This window comes from Vipera berus, assembly GCF_964194415.1.
Source record: "Vipera berus genome assembly, chromosome: 7".
NCBI lineage: Eukaryota > Metazoa > Chordata > Lepidosauria > Squamata > Viperidae > Vipera > Vipera berus.
This window is the reverse complement of record NC_138209.1, coordinates 29,562,602-29,580,517: the sequence shown is the minus strand read 5'-3', so window position 1 is coordinate 29,580,517 and position 17,916 is coordinate 29,562,602. Positions and strand designations below refer to the sequence as shown.

Below are 17,916 nucleotides of genomic sequence, written 5' to 3'. Positions count from 1 at the left end.
GGTAAAATGAGGACTCAGATTGTTGGGAGCAATAAGCTGACTTTGTAATAATGCTGCTTGTGGGGGGGGGGTGAAAGCTCTAATAGGCAGGCATATACATAGAATGAAGGCTATTGCTAAGCACATTGATTTGTGCTTTAAATTGTAAGCCGCCCTGAGTCTTCGGAGAAGGGTGGGATATAAATGGGATTAAACAAAAAGACCAAATGGGAGATCCGCTCCAGGTTTTTCAGCCAGCCTGCCCAGTTCCTGAGTCAAATGTGTCCTTAGAGCTAAGCTGCTGCTCTGCTACGCATTCCCCACCTGCCTTTCAAATTGCTCTTGCATTCCCCACCTGCCTACAGCTGCTCTTCAACTTTAGAAGGAAAAAAGCCCAGACCCCAGCCTGTAAAAAATCACTGCAGCTTCTACTCCAATTGGTCCCGCTTTCCCTGTGCAGACTAAATGGAAGATCCGCTCCAGGTTTTCCAGCCAGCCCTGTCCCTAAAGTTTCAGCACCCGGGTATAAGACGACCCCTGACTTTTGAGAAGATTTTCATGGGTTAAAAAGTAGTCTTATACGCTGGAATCTACGGTACTGCTTTCTAAACAACATTTTCCCACAGGACTATATTTTTATAATTAATTTTCAAGCTATTTCAAATCCCTCTGGACCCTCCATTCAATTATTACTTTCTAAAATCAAGATTCTAACTAACCCTTTGTTATTTATTACCCGTCCCATTTTTAAAAGTCCTTAGTCTTCTTTCTCCCAGGTTGAATAACACTCTCACTGAATGATCTAAAACTTGATGATTCAAAGATTCTAAATGGTTGAAAAACATTTAAAAGCAATTCCAAAATTTGTCAAGAAATGGGGTTTGGTTGAGCTTTTTCTCTATACAATATAGACTATGTTAATGGTTTTGAACTTGGTGAAGCTCCTTGAACTCCTAGCTGCTCAATACACACATTGATAGCAAAAACCTCAGTTCCTGCAGTCCACTCATGAGGAGCAACTGTCTGGAGTGCACATGGGCATTCTCATGACCTCTCTCTTTTTTTTCTGGAGGGATTACAAGCGGGCAGATTTTCTTCTGACTTCATGATACTTTGAGACAAGTCAGCTGACTGTAGAGCAGTCATACCAACCAATATATTATTAGCAGACCTAGCATTTGTATGTTTCATTTGCAAGAAATGAGAATCTATTTTATTAGTTCATTGCATTATCAAATTTGCTATTTGTGCATCATGGCTTTACATTACTGATTTCTCATGTTTTTTGCTTGAAGTACTTGCATTACCTCTTCAGTGCCCTCACCAGCTGCCTTTTCTTAAATGGCACTTTATTATGATAATTATTTTGCAGTGGCTTTAATGACTCCAGTCCAATAATAGGGTCCCTAGATGGTGATCTGCTAACAACTCATATAGTAACCAGGAGAAGAACTTTGATTCTGCAGGTTAAGGTCAGAGATGCCTCATGTCCCCACTGAAGCTTGAAACTGCGCTATCCATTACAGCTCAGCTACTTCTAATGTCAACCCATAATTGATTCTTTATATGAGGCTGTTTTACAGGCCAGCCAAAGATCATAGTAACAATTAATATGTATTGTCAGTCATTAGGTGCTACTGCTGAGGTGCCAAGGCCATTCTTTCACCAGTGGGGAGGAAATGTTGATGTGACATAATACTTAATAGGGTGATGACCTAAGTTCATAAAAGAGAAGAGAATATCCAAAGTAATCCTATATGTGCTTAGAAGGTCAATGGGAATTTCTTTTAGCTAAGAGTGTGACTTTTAAACAAGGACTGAAAAGATTGGCAATGTTATGTTTGTACTTTCCTGGATGAAAAGGAAAGCTTATGTGCCATATTCTGAAAAAAAAAAGATTTCTGATTTTTCTAACTGAGGGCTAGCCTCACACAGATCTTCTGTGTAGATGTGGTTCATACAATCACTATATCCATACAATTTGATAAGCTGTAATGTGCTTCATTTTTTCTTTGTGCATTAGGTGAGCCAAACCTCTGAAATAGGTTTGTTGGACAAATTGCCCCATGCATATTTTACCATATGAGAATCAAAGCTTATTTTCCTTAGTATTTTATCTACAATGGCCACCTAATCTCATTCTTTCAGGTTTATTTGGTTAAACTGACTAGTAGAAACTATGGAAACCGAAGTGTAACTGCCTAGATAACAGTAATCTTACAGAACTGTCTTGGCTCTTTGGGAAAAATGCATTCACTGACTGGTCTACAAGTATAAGAAAATTTGTCGCATATGTGCTTTCTTGTGGATACTCTGCTCCTTCAATTCTAAGTTGTTCTTCATCCTGTGGGACACCTTCTGTCATTTTAAGCAGAAATCAACACACAAGTGGGTCATAGATGAATATGACACAATCTCCCCCAAGTTGGCATTATCTAGATTGGGGCATCCAACCCTGGCAACTTTAAGACTTCAACAATCATGGCTGGCTGGGGAATTTTGGGAGTTGAAGTCCACAAGTCTTAAAGTTGCCAAGGTGCACACTCCTGATCTAGATATTTCCTAAAAATCTCCAGTGAACATGGCTTCTGGAATAGCAATCCAATATATCTGGGTTAAAGCATGTGGAAAGTGACTCCATTTCATGGTCTTATTTATATACTTGTTTTGCATATGTGTGCATGTCCAATTATTGACAGATGTATTGATGCAATAAAACTCAGCAAGAAATCAGGCTTCATGCCTCTACTACAGCCATGTTCAACAGCTGAAGTTTTCCCCAGCAATACATTTCCATGCTTGGAGAATGATGATGATAATAAAAATATATAAAATCCTGCTCCAATTGCTATGAAGTCTTACAGTAACTGAATAATACTAATCTCAGCACCAGGATAATTACTTTCCATTCTAATCTGGAAAGCAATCCATTCTGTTCATTTTGCAGTGGCCTATATTGTCCACAAGAGGCCACTATTGCTAAATGTATCGTCTAATTCAGGCTTTTTTTTTAAAGAAAAGACTGCATTTGTTCAGTTTATTATGCTCTGTATGCACACAGACACAGACACACACAGAGACACAGACACAGATACACATACTTTTTAAAGATTCCAGCTACATTTTTATAATGTAGAATCATATTGCAGACAGGATCATAGGACTACGAAATCTGGGTTGCAAAAATCTGGGGTCCATCAATCGCAGAGAGACACATAAACCCCTAACTCTTTGCTCCTATCTGCTGGTCATCCTGTTTTTTTGTAGCCCAGATTGCTAGCCCTAAGCCAAAACTGCTTGGATGCATCAATATTAGCAAATATGGCATTTTCACTTTTAGTTTTGTCACATATAGAATACATTTATTTACTCTTATGCTTTTACTTATTGCTTTTAAAAGTTTGGATGTAACCTATGATTAGTTTATCCATCTACATGACATTTTTCATTTTCTCTGCCCTTACCACCATTTTGTGTCTGCCTGTCTGTCTGTCTGTCTGTCTGTCTATCTATCTATCTATCTATCTATCTATCTATCTATCTATCTATCTATCTATCTATCTATCTATCTATCTATCTATCTATCTATCATCTATCTACCATCTTTTCAAAAGGCTGAAAAGAACAACAAAGATTGTCCCACTGGGCAAAGGCACCGGAAACAAAAAATAAATGCAACACAAATTAAGGGAGGCAAGACTTGTTGTCGTTCTCTTCATTTTATGTTGATAAAATTGTAGGGGAATAAACTGATAAGTGTGTACATCTTGTTGTTATTGTTAGTTGTGAAGTCATGTCCGACCCATCGCGACCCCAAGGACAATGTTCCTCCAGGCCTCCCTGTCCTCTACCATCTTCTGGAGTCCATTTAGGCTCACGCCTACTGCTTCAGTGACTCCATCCAGCCACATGATTCTCTGTCGTCTCCTTCTTCTCTTGCCCTCAACCTTTTCCAGCATTAGGCTCTTCTCCAGTGAGTCCTTCCTTCTCATTAAGTGGCCAAAGTATTTGAGTTTCAGCTTCAGGATCTGGTCTTCTAAGGAGCAGTCAGGGTTGATCTCCTCTAGGACTGACTGGTTTGATCACCTTGCAGTCCAAGGGACTCACAGGAGACTTCTCCAGCACCATTGTTCAAAGGCCTCAATTCTTTGGCGCTCAGCCTTTCTTATGGTCCAACTTTCGTATATATCTAGAATAATCCTTTTTCTGGCTGGGAATTCTGGTCTTACTGGGGAATTTGGGTAGTTGAAGTCATAAAACATAAAGTTTCCAAGTTTGAAATGCACTGATTTATGACTCTCTGGCATTATTAGTTAATACTAATTATGGTCTTTACACTTTGCTTCCTTTTCTCCTTGTAGATATGAAATCCAGCTATTTAAATTAAGCAACATTTTTTCCTTCAAACAGAAAAGCATACTGTATTAAAAACTCATATTTATTTTTTTAAAAAATATCTTTATTAAATGCTTGCATGAGGAAAAAAAACCCCCTGCAGCTAGTATTTTATTTTTCATATGCAGGATTTTGTGGTAATTGTCAACCACAATTATTTGTGACTTTAGAAAAGGGGAGCAGGACCCTTTTTCAGGACAAAGTTATGTTTGATGTTTAAATGTATGCTAGAGGCCTCACACTGGAAAATAGGCAAGTTGGAACAAAATGTTTATTTTATATATATATAAAACTAACACTAAACTACGACAACTAAGAATAATTAATATGCATAACCCCATTGTGTTATATTTTGAATATATTCCTTATGCTTGCATTTGCTTCAGTTACAAAGTAATTGTAACTGATTATTCATTAAATATTTTAAATAAAATTTCCTTCTCACTCCCATGAGTGGTATGTGTCTTCCTCAATCTCAGGTCCTCTACCAGAGGTCTGGCAGTTTGAAGGTTCTGCCCAGTATCCTGGCTGTCACTGCACTCCTCTGGCCACAGAGCTCTGATGATGTTCCTGGGATCTATTGGAGCCGTTTTCCCAGCTTAGATTTACAGTCCCAACTGCTCCAACCACCACCGAGACCACCTTGGCCTTTGCTTCCTTCATCTTTGCTAGTTCCTCCTTCAGGCCCTGATACTTCTCCAACTTCTCATACTCCTTCTACCTGATGTTGCTGCCACTTGGCACCACTACATTTATTGTCACTGCTGTCTTCTGGTCTTTGCTACTACAATGTCTGGTTGATTTGCCAGACGTCCATCTAAATCGGGAAATTCCACAGCATCTTAACCCTGTTATTCTCCACCATCTTTTCTGGAAGTTCACTCTTAACTTGGGTGGGAGACCATACACTGTACAGACGTTCCCAAAATACCAGCTTTGTTAATTGTTATGTTGTTCAATATGTGCTGTTCCTGCCTTACACTCAATTGCACAGTCTTCACCTTAGGTCCTATCTGGCATGCACTTCATCTATAGATCTGCTGCTTAGTACCTGTTTTTGTGCTGCTATTATCAGGGTCTAAATGCTGTCTTTTAGTTCAGCCCTTTCCAGCCCTATCACTCATGCAGGGCCTTGTCTGGCTATGGCATTTCCTCTCCCACCTCTGCTGCCGCCTCATACACTCTCTCAGCAGCTCATCTTTGGTTGCCATCTTACTGAAGTGCTCCTGGATACTCTGGGCTTCATCCAGGAAAGCAGCTTTGATACTCACCACACTCTGCTCACCCTCTTCCCAGTTAGTATGCAGTCTCTGGATATTGGGGTGGAAACTTCCATACATTGTGAGAAGCTTCCATGTCCTCCTTTGGCCAGTTCACTATACTGGCAGGGTGTATATGTGAATACATAATCAAATCATATCCTACTGGGAACAATCCTTCCAAAATAACTAACTGTTAACTTACTGCAGCTGGGGTGGGGCATCCCAACAGTCAGATCAGATCACCAAGATTTTTTGGAAAACCTGGTGTTAGTAACTTATTTTAAGGGCCAACAGGATTGGATAAATTTGATCCATCCACAGAAGGAAGGCAATTACAAACAAGGTCCACCTTCTTTCAGCATAAAGACCAGAAGGGAACCCTCACTTCCTCTTATTCAATAGATGGACACTCCTGGAGCAGGCAGTCCCAAAAGATAACTATATAATACATTAAAGGTGACAACTAGTACTTTGAATTATACCTAGTAGCCAACTAGAAGCGAATGCAGCTTTTGCAGTAGAAATGATATTGTGCAAAATGAGATGTACCCCCACAACAAGCAGTTTTACCGCATGCTGGATTACCTGTAGCTTTTTGGTAGCCTAGGGGGGAACACATCGCAATGGTCCAACTGAGAGTTGATCAAGACATGAAAGACAGTAACCATAGCCTGACCTAAGACTTGGTGAACCAGATGAAATTGAGCAGAAACTTTCCTGGCCACAGGTGCTTGTTCAGCTGTGATACATGTAATATTTAAACTGATATTTTGCTTAAAATTAGCTTTTCTTAATCATTGAAACATTTTAACTACTTTGGAATGTATTAGTATTGAAATATCTTTATAAAATGGAAAATGTTCGGGATGTTCACAAGTTCCAATACATGCACATAGAACCTTGTAAACATAAATGTGAGCACACAAGAAAGCTTGACTGCAGAAGGAAAGAAAACCTAAAGGATCTAAAGGTAAAAGGTAAAGGTTCCCCCGCAAAGGATCTACCAAATTATTCAAGTTGTGATAGCTAATAAATGGCCTTGCCCAGTTTTCTGATCATGTATGCTGTGGGAATATCCCTTAGGCTAGCTTGAACAAAGATGCTCCAGATGTATGTGTATAATAGTTTGATATATATAAGAAAATTCCCTGGTTAGAAATTAATGTCTACAAAAATGAGATTATGTGACTACAATGGGATTGGGAGAGGAGTACAAATTTCACCCCAGTAGTTCAACACTGAAACCCAGAAAGATCTGTGGATCTTAATACTTTTTAGCTGGAAGGCTGTTCCCCTTCCTGATGAGCAGGTGCTCAGGTTTGATGCAACTGCTGTTTGGAAGGTCCTGCGGAAAGTCAATACTTGGAAAACTGCATGTCCTGATAATATCCCTGGGTGAGTACTTAAGGAGTGTGCTGACCAGCTGGCCACTGTTCTCACAGATATCTTCAATCTCTTGTTGCATCAGGCCGTGGTTCCATCATGTTTTAAGACTGCAATCATTGTACCAGTGCCCCCCAAAATTATAATCACATGCCTTAACGATTACCGTCCAGTCTCACTCACTTTCATTATGATGAAGTGTTTGAGAGATTGGTAAAGGACTATATGGTTTCATGCCTTCCCCCTACATTTGCCTCACTAGTTTGCCTATTGAAAGAATTGCTCTATAGAAGATGTACTTTCCTGTGTGCTTCATCTTAGCTTGGTGCACCTGGAGGGGAAGAAGACTCCTGTGTGAATGCTGTTTGTTGATTTTAGTTCGGCATGCAACACAATCATTCCTCAGCATCTGGTCAGCAAACTGGGCCTATTAGGTTTTAATACTCCTTTATGTAATTAGATACTTGATTTCCTTATTGATAGGCCCCAATTTGTCAGAGTTGAAAGAGTTTCCAACTCCATCTCCTTGAGTACAGGTTCCCCCCAGGGCTGTGTCCTGAGTCTGCTACTGTTCACCTTGATAACCCACGACTACTGGGCCAAATCTGCTATGAATCATATTGTAAAGTATGCAGATGACATGGCAGTTGTGGGTCTTACACAGGACGACAATGAAGATGCTTAAAGGGAAGAGGTGAAGGCTCTGGTAGACTGGTGCAATAAAAGTAACCTGGTTCTAAATGTTGATAAAACAAAGGAGATCATTGTAGATTTTAGAAAGAGCCGGCATAGTCATACTCCACTCAGTATCAAGGATGCAGCTGTAGAGGTGGTCAACAGTATTAAGTATCTCAAGGTGCAGATAACTAAGAAACTGAATTGGTCGTTCCACACCTCATCCTTAGTGAAGTGTGCAAACCAGTCTCTGTATTTCCTGCGTCGGATGAGGAGAGCACATCTCTCTCCTTCTGTCCTGGCCACTTTTTAGGTAAAGCTTCCCCCGCACATGCCTGCTAGTCGTTTCCGACTCTAGGGGCCGGTGCTCATCTCCGTTTCAAAGCCGAAGAGCCAGCGCTTGTCCAAGGATGTCTCCGTGGTCATGTGGCCGGCATGACTAGACGCCAAAGGGGCACGGAACACTGTTACCTTCCCACCATAGTGGTCCCTATTTTTCTACTTGCATTTTTACGTGCTTTCGAACTGCTAGGTTGGCAGAAGCTAGGACGAGTAACAGGAGCTCACTCTGTTACGCGGCACTCGGGATCTGCCGACCTTCTGATCGACAAGCTCATAGTCCTAACCCACTGAGCCACCACGTCCACACTTTTTACAGAGGCACAATTGAGAAGATTTTAACAAACTGCATCACTGTCTGGTTTGGGGGCAGCAGTGTCTCAGGTAGAAAGTCCATACAGTGAGTGGTAAGGACAGCTGAAAGGATCATAGGAAGCTCGCTTCCTGGTATTCAGGATGTTGCTTATCAGCGCTATGTGCATAGAGCTCAAAGCATCGTTAGACACCCCACACACCCTCTTTACAGTTTGTTTCTGTTGCTCCCCTCTAGGAGGAGTTTTCAAAGTATTTCTAGCAGGACTACCCGATTCTGTAATAGCTTTTTTCCCTACGCCATCTGTCTGGTAAACTCGCAAGGTTTGTTTTTCTTGCCATGCACATGTATACATAATTCAAACTAAACTGTGTTGTTTCTGTGTTATATATGTGGGCATATGCATAATTCTGTATTTATTTATTTTTGTCATATTTATGTAGTGTATATTGGAGGTTCCCCTTTGAGCACTGTATGCAACAAAATTTCATTTTAATGTGTGCCGATTAGTGTACATTCAAAGTGACAATAAAGTTATTATTCTATCTTATCCTATCCTACTTCTTTCTTTGCTGCAGAGCTATTATTTCCTCAAGGTTTCAAGTGTGTCTGCAGTTTTTGAAATGGCCCTGAGAGCTAAAGCCACTAATATGCATGTCCAGAGGAATTTATTGATGGTCAGGAGGAAATTATTCAGCAGGAAGAAAGTAACATAAATCTGAACTTATATCAATGGGAAACTTTTTAGTACACATCCTCATAGTAATTAGGTGCCATTTATGAATCAGTGGTTTCTTATTTTCACACTAGTAGAAACTGATTTTTTTTAATGAAGTTCATATTTAACTGGGCAGCTGAAATCCAGTTTAACTTCTGGATTTGTTTGGCAGGCAGAATAATTAAAATGTAATTCACAAGTAATAACTATGGAAGTTGCCAGATCACTGTCCTCTTCTGATTAAAATCTAAGATGGGTAATGAATTTAGCAAATCAGATTTTAGACTCCTGGTGCAGTCTAAACATCACATAAATCTTGTGTTCTTTTCACTATCAATCACACTGCCCCAAGGATGTTACACAAAACAAAACAGCAACAAAAATATGTAGTGAAGTTAAAGGCCTATGATAAAACTTGATTGATCAGACTTTCATACAATGGATTTCATCTGCTATGGACATTTTCATATTATTTGCAATTATTATGATGTATCTTCTGATTCAACAATCAGGAACGAGCTCCTCCCCAAATTAGTCTATTAAAGCCAAATTATAATATAATATAAAAATGTTAACAAAACTGAAACATCCTTTTTTAATAAGCAACAGCAAATCAACCTCTCTCTTCTTTCACATGAAATTTTGGAAACTATCAATATCTGTGACCAGTAATTTGTTTTATATTTCCTCTGATATTGCTAGAGCACTCTCCTTCTGATTTTTCCAACACACTTGTTTCTGGCAAGGTAGCGCTTGTTAGAATCATCTATAAAGATCTCCATTTTAGAGACCACTTATAGTAAAGTACTTATCACTTAATCTTGGAGCAATGTATCCCATAAATTAGAAACAATAGAAAGAACCCAATTGTATTTATCAACTTTAGGAAGAGTGGAAATCTTCAATCTCACATCTATACTTTTAAGATTACTATTCAGGGGGAACAAAAGAACTGGCAGTGTCTGGCTTTTATAATTAAGTTGCGAATTACAGGGCTATTGGCTAGACTGGAAGTAAAACAAAACAATCTGGCAAATTACAGTATTGTAAAACTGCATGAATTCAACATGGTATGACTGAAGGATTCTTTTACTTTACTTTTTCTTTTGAAATAAGCATTATGAAGTTGAGAATACATAAACCCTGACAAAATGGCTGAAAACTGAAAATCAATCAATCAATGGTGCTTACCTCATCCCTTTCATTCCAAACATACCGGGTAGATAGGTAACTAATGCTCATGTTGATGTCTATGATGAACATCATTACTCAAGGTATCATACATACTTACAACAAATCTGAAAGAACTAGTGACTTCGCTTTAACATATAGGTTATGCTAATCAATAATTTAGTTTTTACATTCATCTAGAATTAGCATAGTTATTGTTAGTATGTATGTGTGTAATAATGTAATTATTGCTGCTATGCCAAGATCTAGAAATATCACATACAGATAAAAGTGTGACATTCCAGAAGTGGATGGAAATTTCTATTGTATGCTACAAAAACTCCAGCAAGTTGGAAAGTGAAAGAGCTACTTAATCATATTCAGTGGTACCTTAGTACTCATCCTTAATTGGTTTTGGGAGACATGAGTACTTAAAAGGATGAGTTCCAAATAAATCACGTGACTTACCACATGACCTTTTGTTTTGGCTGGGAAGGACTTCCTATCTGTCCCTTTTCCTATGTCAGTGACCTTTCCAGCATGGCCGATTTCCTGTCCGCCCCCTGTGGCTGTCCCCCATTCTTTTGTAGCAATTTTCCAAGCATGGCTGATTTTCTGTCCACTCTCTGCGGCTGTCCCCCACTTCTTTTTGCAGTGCATTGAGTACCAAACAAATGAGGAATACCGGGACAACATTTTTGAGTCAAAAATGTGTCAAGCACCAAATTCTATGAGTTTTGAAGCAGTTGAGTACCAAGGTACCACTAAATTACTATTTACATCTACTAATATCCCTAACATCAAGAAAAAACAAGAAACAATTTTAATGAGTAGTTTTTATTTAAAATTATGTATATAAGCTTTAAAAAAAATAGAAAACTTATTGATAGGGAGGGAATCGAAAGAGAACGACGTTACAAAATCAATTGCAGAATGCTTTTTTCCCCAAAGATAACATCCAGAAGACCTTTTATAATTAAAGTCTTTAAAGACCTTAACCATCTTTAAACACAATGTAACATTCTAAATATGAAAAAGTTATGTCTGCGGATTTAAATATGCACTTCAGTTTTGCTTTATGCATCATTCTAGAACAATCTACTCAACAGTTAAGTAAATAAAAAAATATGCCATTTAGTTTTCTCCAACCAAAAACAACATTATCTCCAACGTCTCTCCTTGGAATTTGGTAAAATATATATGAAACTGCCATGATACATGTTCATCAAAATCTTGAACTGATGACATTGCAGTAACTTGAGGTAGATCTGTTGGAATAGTAACAGTGTAGTGACTGTTCAAAAGATGTTGCTCAACTTAGAGGAAGACAGAAGAATGGAAAATGAGTCAGAGCAAATTAGAACCATGTTTTCATCTGTAATGGGCAATTAAATTGACTCTCTGTAACAAGGTAACATGCATTCTTGTGCAAATTCTTTACATTTCCCTGGAACTTGCATGCAAAATAAATTGCAAAACTCTCTTAAAACAAACATTATTTCTGTTGCTTAGCCCATGACTAAAAGGGCTGTTGACTTGGTAACATATAAACTTAGAAAAAGATTTATAAAAATAAACAGGAAAATGAGCAGTGTGTCCTTTTTCTAACTTTTTCTCTCTTCAAGTTTTATATCTTCATTGTATATTAAGCCACCAACAGGAAATGGAAGGAATGTATAATTTACATCTTGATCTGCTTAGTAGAGAATCTTGCTTTTGATTGCTTTGCTGTGCATTTCTACAGGTTTTGCTAATTCTGTGGTTATGGTTACAGACATGTATATGTCACAACAACTTTAGAATTATGATTCATGGTGTACATAAAAATGATTGAGGGGCAGGACACCAGTGTCTTTTCTGCTGACTTGTTAAATTTCACAAATGCAATAGCTGTTAATAGATGCTTAGAATTTGCTGATTCATACATCTTTATCATTCAGGAACAAACTGCTTATTTCAAAAATGGCCAACTGGACACTAGTGAGCAAGCTATTTGATACAAATCGTTTCTAACATCAAACATTTCAGCTTGGCATCAGATAAAATTACTTGGAAAGGACAATTAATCCCAACATGTTGGGATAGAAGTAGTAGGCATGTTTCCAACAGTTTAAATCTGAAATTAGAACAACATATAAGATATATGCTACTCTCCAAGAGGCTGTTTTATTTTTCTGCTATAATGCACACAAGTAACGATGTTTAAAACCAGCATTTTCCTTCACGGAATGTTATGCAGAGGAAAATGCATAAATGTGCCCTTAGATAAGAAAGCTTCCCCGTATATGTCAAGAAAAACAGGGTTGTGAAAGCACTGGAAACCCATAAATTATTTATAGACTCACATGACTCCCACACTGCTGTGGAAATAACGTTGTCTCTAAATTTGAGATCTGAAGGCCAATATCTTTAAGTATCCTGTTGATTATATTGTTAAATATATATTGTTTTTTCCCTTTCTTTTTATCCAAATGTATTAATCAACATCCCTCCTAAAAAGTAGGGATTTATTATTTTTTTAAAAAAATCACCTTTAAACTCTGATTGTCAGGTTAACTAGATATATTCATGGCAGTGCTGCTTAAATTTCTATGGAATATATGTATCTTTGCTAGCTTGAGGGGGCAGTCTTCCAACCTCATTAATTTTTGTATGCTGCTCATGGGATATTGAACAATATAGCACTGAAAAGCCTGTAAATGGCAATAAAGTGGCCGCTGCAATATTGGTATTTTTTATCACTATTGGGTGGGGTGTCCTGCACAAGGGAAAAGGATAATCTGTTTTAGTAAACTATAGCAATGATAATAAAAACAGTCATCCAGCTGGGCTTGTAAATCACTAGTGTTTCCTTACAACCTTGTCTTTGAGGAAGTCCACAGTTCATTTAAGATATGCCACAGCACCATAAAAATGGATCAGAATTATCTTGAGAAGCCATTAACTTTGAAGGAAGGTAGAGGGAACTGTCTCAACAAATGCAAGTAATTTATGCTTCTCGGTTTCTCTCCAATGGCTGGCCCCTTGCTGAACATACACAAACTCAGAAGAAAAAGGCATGTCAAAGTAAGGATGTGACAAAATCAACAAACGTTAAGTTCATTTCTTACTTAAATCTTCAGGAATCATCTCCTGCAAGGAACTAGAAGAAGGCAGTGGCCAGGAAAACATGTGAAAAGTTTATGAATAATCTGGACAACCCATGCAAAGCAGGTCCATTTGGTCTTCATTCACTGCAATAAAGCTTACAGAAGAGGAACCACTTGCTGCATTGAGATGTGCTACTGAGATGTGATCATGGAAGCTTTAAAGTTTCATTGCTAGGATGATTCACTCAGGAAGAGAAATAAAAGTGAATGAATGCAAATTCTGAGTGCAACCTCTTATAATAACCAGTCATCTGATTTTGGAATCAATGCTTTTGTCAAAAGTATTTTAAGGCACTTCAGTAAGTATTATAAATATATTTGTAGGTATAAAAATAAAGTAAGTGCTGAGGCAACATTCACCTATGATCATCTTTTGCATTGTCTTTCTGTATGTACAAAATAGGACATATATACATTCATTAGGGCTGTTCCATTATACTTTCACTGGTACTTTGGGCTGCCTTGTTAATTTCATTGCCTGAAAAACATCAAATAAAAGGTCAATTTGTTGCCTTCTTAAAATCACAATTAAACAATAGGACATATTTTCAAAATAATTACTGTTAATTGTTGCAACATTTCCCAGGCACTAGCAGTGGGAAGAGATGCAGGGCTTTAGCCTCAAATTACAAAATTAATTCCTTGTAGTATTACTAGTTTTCTTTTACTGAAACAATGTCATGCATGAATTTATGTATCTCTCAGATTGCTAGAAGTCAAAACTTTTAGTTTTGTTCCAAAGGTCACATCACAACTTCATAGTATCGCAACTTAGCTTCAACAATTCCTTTTCTCCTATTATGCTGAGATACCTGATATTCTTTTGCTTTTCTGCCCTCCTTGGCAAAGTATCTTACCATTTTAATCTAGGGATTTGCACAAACAACAAATGAAATGAGACATCTACTAGGGCAGAGGGTTGGAATAGATGACCTACAAGGTCCCGTCCATCTCTGTTATTCTAATTCTAATTCTACTATAATCTAAATAATAACAGCTGGTAACATTTATTTAGACCGAGGTCCTATTTTTATTGGAACTTTTTAAAGGAAAAAAAAATCATTTTGTCCCTTCAGAAGAACAACAAGATATTAAAGCACAAGGCATTCTGTAAGGTGTGCTGACCTTACAGAAAGCATGATTTTTCTTTCCCAAATTTGATTACAGGATTAAGTGTATTTGATCAGGGAAGTGAAATTTCAAAAATTTCATAACATATTGAGAAAGCAAGATGTTTGTTTTGATACACAGCACATCCTGCTGCACCATTTTTCAAGTAGAAAACCCTCTTGTTGGTGAAGCTTTAAACAGTTAAATTCTGCTTCACGAAGAGATTGCATGTTGGTCTCATTAAGGATTTCACTGAAAGTGAGTATAGCTTTCTGCTTGAGAGGAATACTACAATGAAATGAAAGAAATAAGCATCAGAACATGATTATGTTTATCTGAAAAGCAGGACCCCATTTTTAAACACATCAAAACCAACTGTAGCTACTTTTTTTTAAAAAAAAAATCTGTATAAAATTTTAATCCAGACTCATTCAAATATAATAGTGCTTACTGCAAATTATGCAGAGAAATAAGGGAAAAGAACCCCTCTCATAGGGAGATAGATGGTTAACAGATATAGATAGATAGATAGAAAGATAGATAGATAGATAGATAGATAGATAGATAGATAGATAGATAGATTTTGAAACCCTATTATTTACTTCTTCAATGTGTCAGATTGCTAATGTGCATCTGTGTTTAGCACACAATTTTTTTTCTTCCTGGTTAGTCAATATTTTCTCAGAGCAATCTAGAATATCCTACTGTAAATATAGTTTAGAAGAATTCTGTTGGTCATCTTCTCTCCAGCAGAACAGAATCTAAAGTGTCTCTTCTGCCTGATGGTTTGTTTTAATAACTGTTGCTTTCCCTTAGCATCGTGGTGGTCTCATTCGATCTCTTAATACTCACTTCTCTACTATCTAGCACAGGGGTCCCAACCCCCAGTCTGTGGATCAGTACCGGGCTGTGGCATGCCAGCAACCAGGCCACACAAACAAGCAAAGCCCCATCTGCAAGATGCAGGCAGCACACAAAATCAATGCACTCTCTGGTCCACAGAAAAACCTCTCTCTACGGAACCGGTCCCTGGTGCCCAAAAGGTTGGGGACCTCTGATCTAGCAATATTTTAAATGTGCCCTCAGCCACAAAACAATAGTCCATTCTGAACATTTAAGCCCATCCAACAGGAGTACCCTCAATTGTGTTCCAAGGCTAGAATAAAATCTTTGTCCTCTTTCAGTCCTGGAACACTCATATTAAGATAAAAATGGTTTGAAACCAGAATGTTTTGCGCTCCTAGATTTATTTCACTGTTTTTTGGACATTTTATTCCAGCATTAACAATGTAGTGGTAAATCATAATTTAAAATAATTGTTTCTCTTGTTTATTCCCAGTAGTGAACTTGGCATGGGGTCATGATTTCTTACCTTTTGTCTAGAAATCATCCAAGATTTTATTGTTGGTACCAAAAGGCTGCCAAGGAGGATCTGGGCCGGGTGATATATAAGCAATGGGACTGAAATTAAGGACAGGTGCTTGTAGCCTTCAAATACTATCTTCAGCATTGGTATACCTGTGGGCAGAAATATAATTAAAATTAAGAATCTTTTGATGATTTTTCTGAGCTAAGAATCATGGGACTGTATTTAACTTTTAAAATATTTTGCTAAAATTTTTAAAAAAGCAAAAAAACCCATTTATAATAACAGAAGGCACAAAAAATAAAGCAATAAATTAAAATATTAATTTTTGTATTTTATTTATTTATTTATTACACAACATATAATTAAATATAGCAATGTATATTATAGTCACAGTATACTATTACCATACAATAATATAACAGATTATATAATGATCATACAATAGATTTTGGTGGGAATATATTTGAGTTTTCTTTCCCAGTGTGCCTGCCATGCATTCTTCTGGTCTTGTCTGCTTTTAGTTCTGCACTCTAGAAAGAGTGCAGGGAAGAGCAACAAAGATGATCAGGGGACAGGAGGTTAAAACATATGAAGAATGTTTGCAGGAATTGGATATATCTAGTCTAGCGAAGAGAAGGACTAGGGGTGACATGATAGCAGTGTTCCAGTATCTCAGGGGCTGCCACAAAGAAGAGGGGATCAACCTATTCTCCAAAACACCTGAAGGCAGGACAAGGAGCAATGGGTGGAAACTCATCCAGGAAAGAATCAACTTAAAACTAAAGAGAAATTCCTGAAAGCTTAAGTTAGAACAGTTAATCAGTGGAACGACTTGCCTCCAGTAGTTGTCGGCTGCATCAATACTGGAGGCTTTTGAGAAGAGGTTGGACAACTATTTGTCTGAAGTGGTGTAGGGTTTCCTGCTTCAGCAGCAGAATGGACTAGAAGACCTCCAAGGTCCTTTCCAACTCTGTTAGTTGTCTTTAATCTGATGCTTTTAATGCTAGGTGTAAGCCAGGCATGTCAAACTGCCGGACCACAGGCTGGATGTATAACGCCAAAACTGCACCCACCCCATTGCTGGCAATGGGGAAAAAGTTCCGATACAGTTGTGTGACATCGTGAATTTTGACATGCCTGGTGTAAGCTATCCAGTTACTCTGTATTATAGGAAAGCAAAGGTAAAAACAGGACTGTTGCAAAGAGATACCTCAGCTCAGAGGTGTGAGCTGGGGTAGAAATAGGCTCAGAATAACTCCCCCTAAATTAAGCCAGGCATTAATTGAGCAGGAAAATTGCTTTGACAGGCTTTCATTACCCTGGTAGCAGTAAAGACCTTTCTAGAAAGAGCTGATCTCTGAGGTTCCTTTCTTGCAGTGATGACTGAGACAACACAGAACTTGGAAACATTCGATATGTGCATGAGAAAATATGAAAAAGTGATTTTTTTAAAAAAAAAAACAACAGGAGTCATATGTCACAATTCCCATTTAGGGAAATTAAACATGTTCTAATGCTATGTGATAAGGTGGGATGATGGGTGGAGATAAGATGGTGATAGAGCAGCAGTTTTCCTGCTGAGCTCCATTCATGTGATTTATTTGGTTTAAATAGCCTTATGATAATTTTATTTGGTTTAAATGACTTAGCTACACATAAGGGGGGGGATGTTTTGCATGTTCCACAACTAGGACTGGAATTTCTGTCACTAAGCAAATTGGTCATAAAGCACGTTGTTATAGTGACAGCAATATTGGCATTCCCTATTGCCAAATTCCACAAATCCTTAGGCAAAGACCCACCCCAGGCCAAGCCATTCTGGGTTCAATGATCCCAGGCTGAATTACTACCACGGACTGTACTCTAAATGCTGCAACCCAATTACTGCAGACACTTGGAATATTTTAAGTTGCAAATGCCAATGAAACTATTGCGACCTGTAGATCTGGGTATATTTGTTAGGCATTTGGGTGCATATGCACATGCTTTTTGTTAAGTGGAAAGTGAGTTTAGGGAGTATTTAGAATGGCAAAAATCTGTGGCTTTGGTTGGGT

The 17,916-nt window shown here is 38.0% G+C and overlaps 1 protein-coding gene across 3 annotated transcripts in view; it reads right to left on the bottom strand.

Moving 5' to 3' along the window:
• Positions 1–11,181: 11,181 nt before the first annotated feature.
• SLC10A7 (solute carrier family 10 member 7) overlaps positions 11,182–17,916 on the bottom strand; it is a 170,337-nt gene continuing 163,602 nt past the window's right edge. The window contains exons 11-13 of one of the 3 annotated variants that reach the window (XR_014027066.1): positions 15,866–16,011; positions 13,345–13,861; positions 11,182–11,502 (exon numbers count right to left, since the gene is read on the bottom strand). Coding sequence is in view for 1 of the 3 variants with exons in the window: in XM_081332374.1 (XP_081188500.1) it covers positions 13,817–13,861; positions 15,866–16,011 (191 nt within the window). In the remaining 2 variants the exon portion in view is untranslated. Of the gene's footprint in view, positions 13,862–15,865; positions 16,012–17,916 lie in introns of those variants that run through there. The other 2 variants (XM_081332374.1, XR_014027067.1) reach the window with 2 other exon arrangements.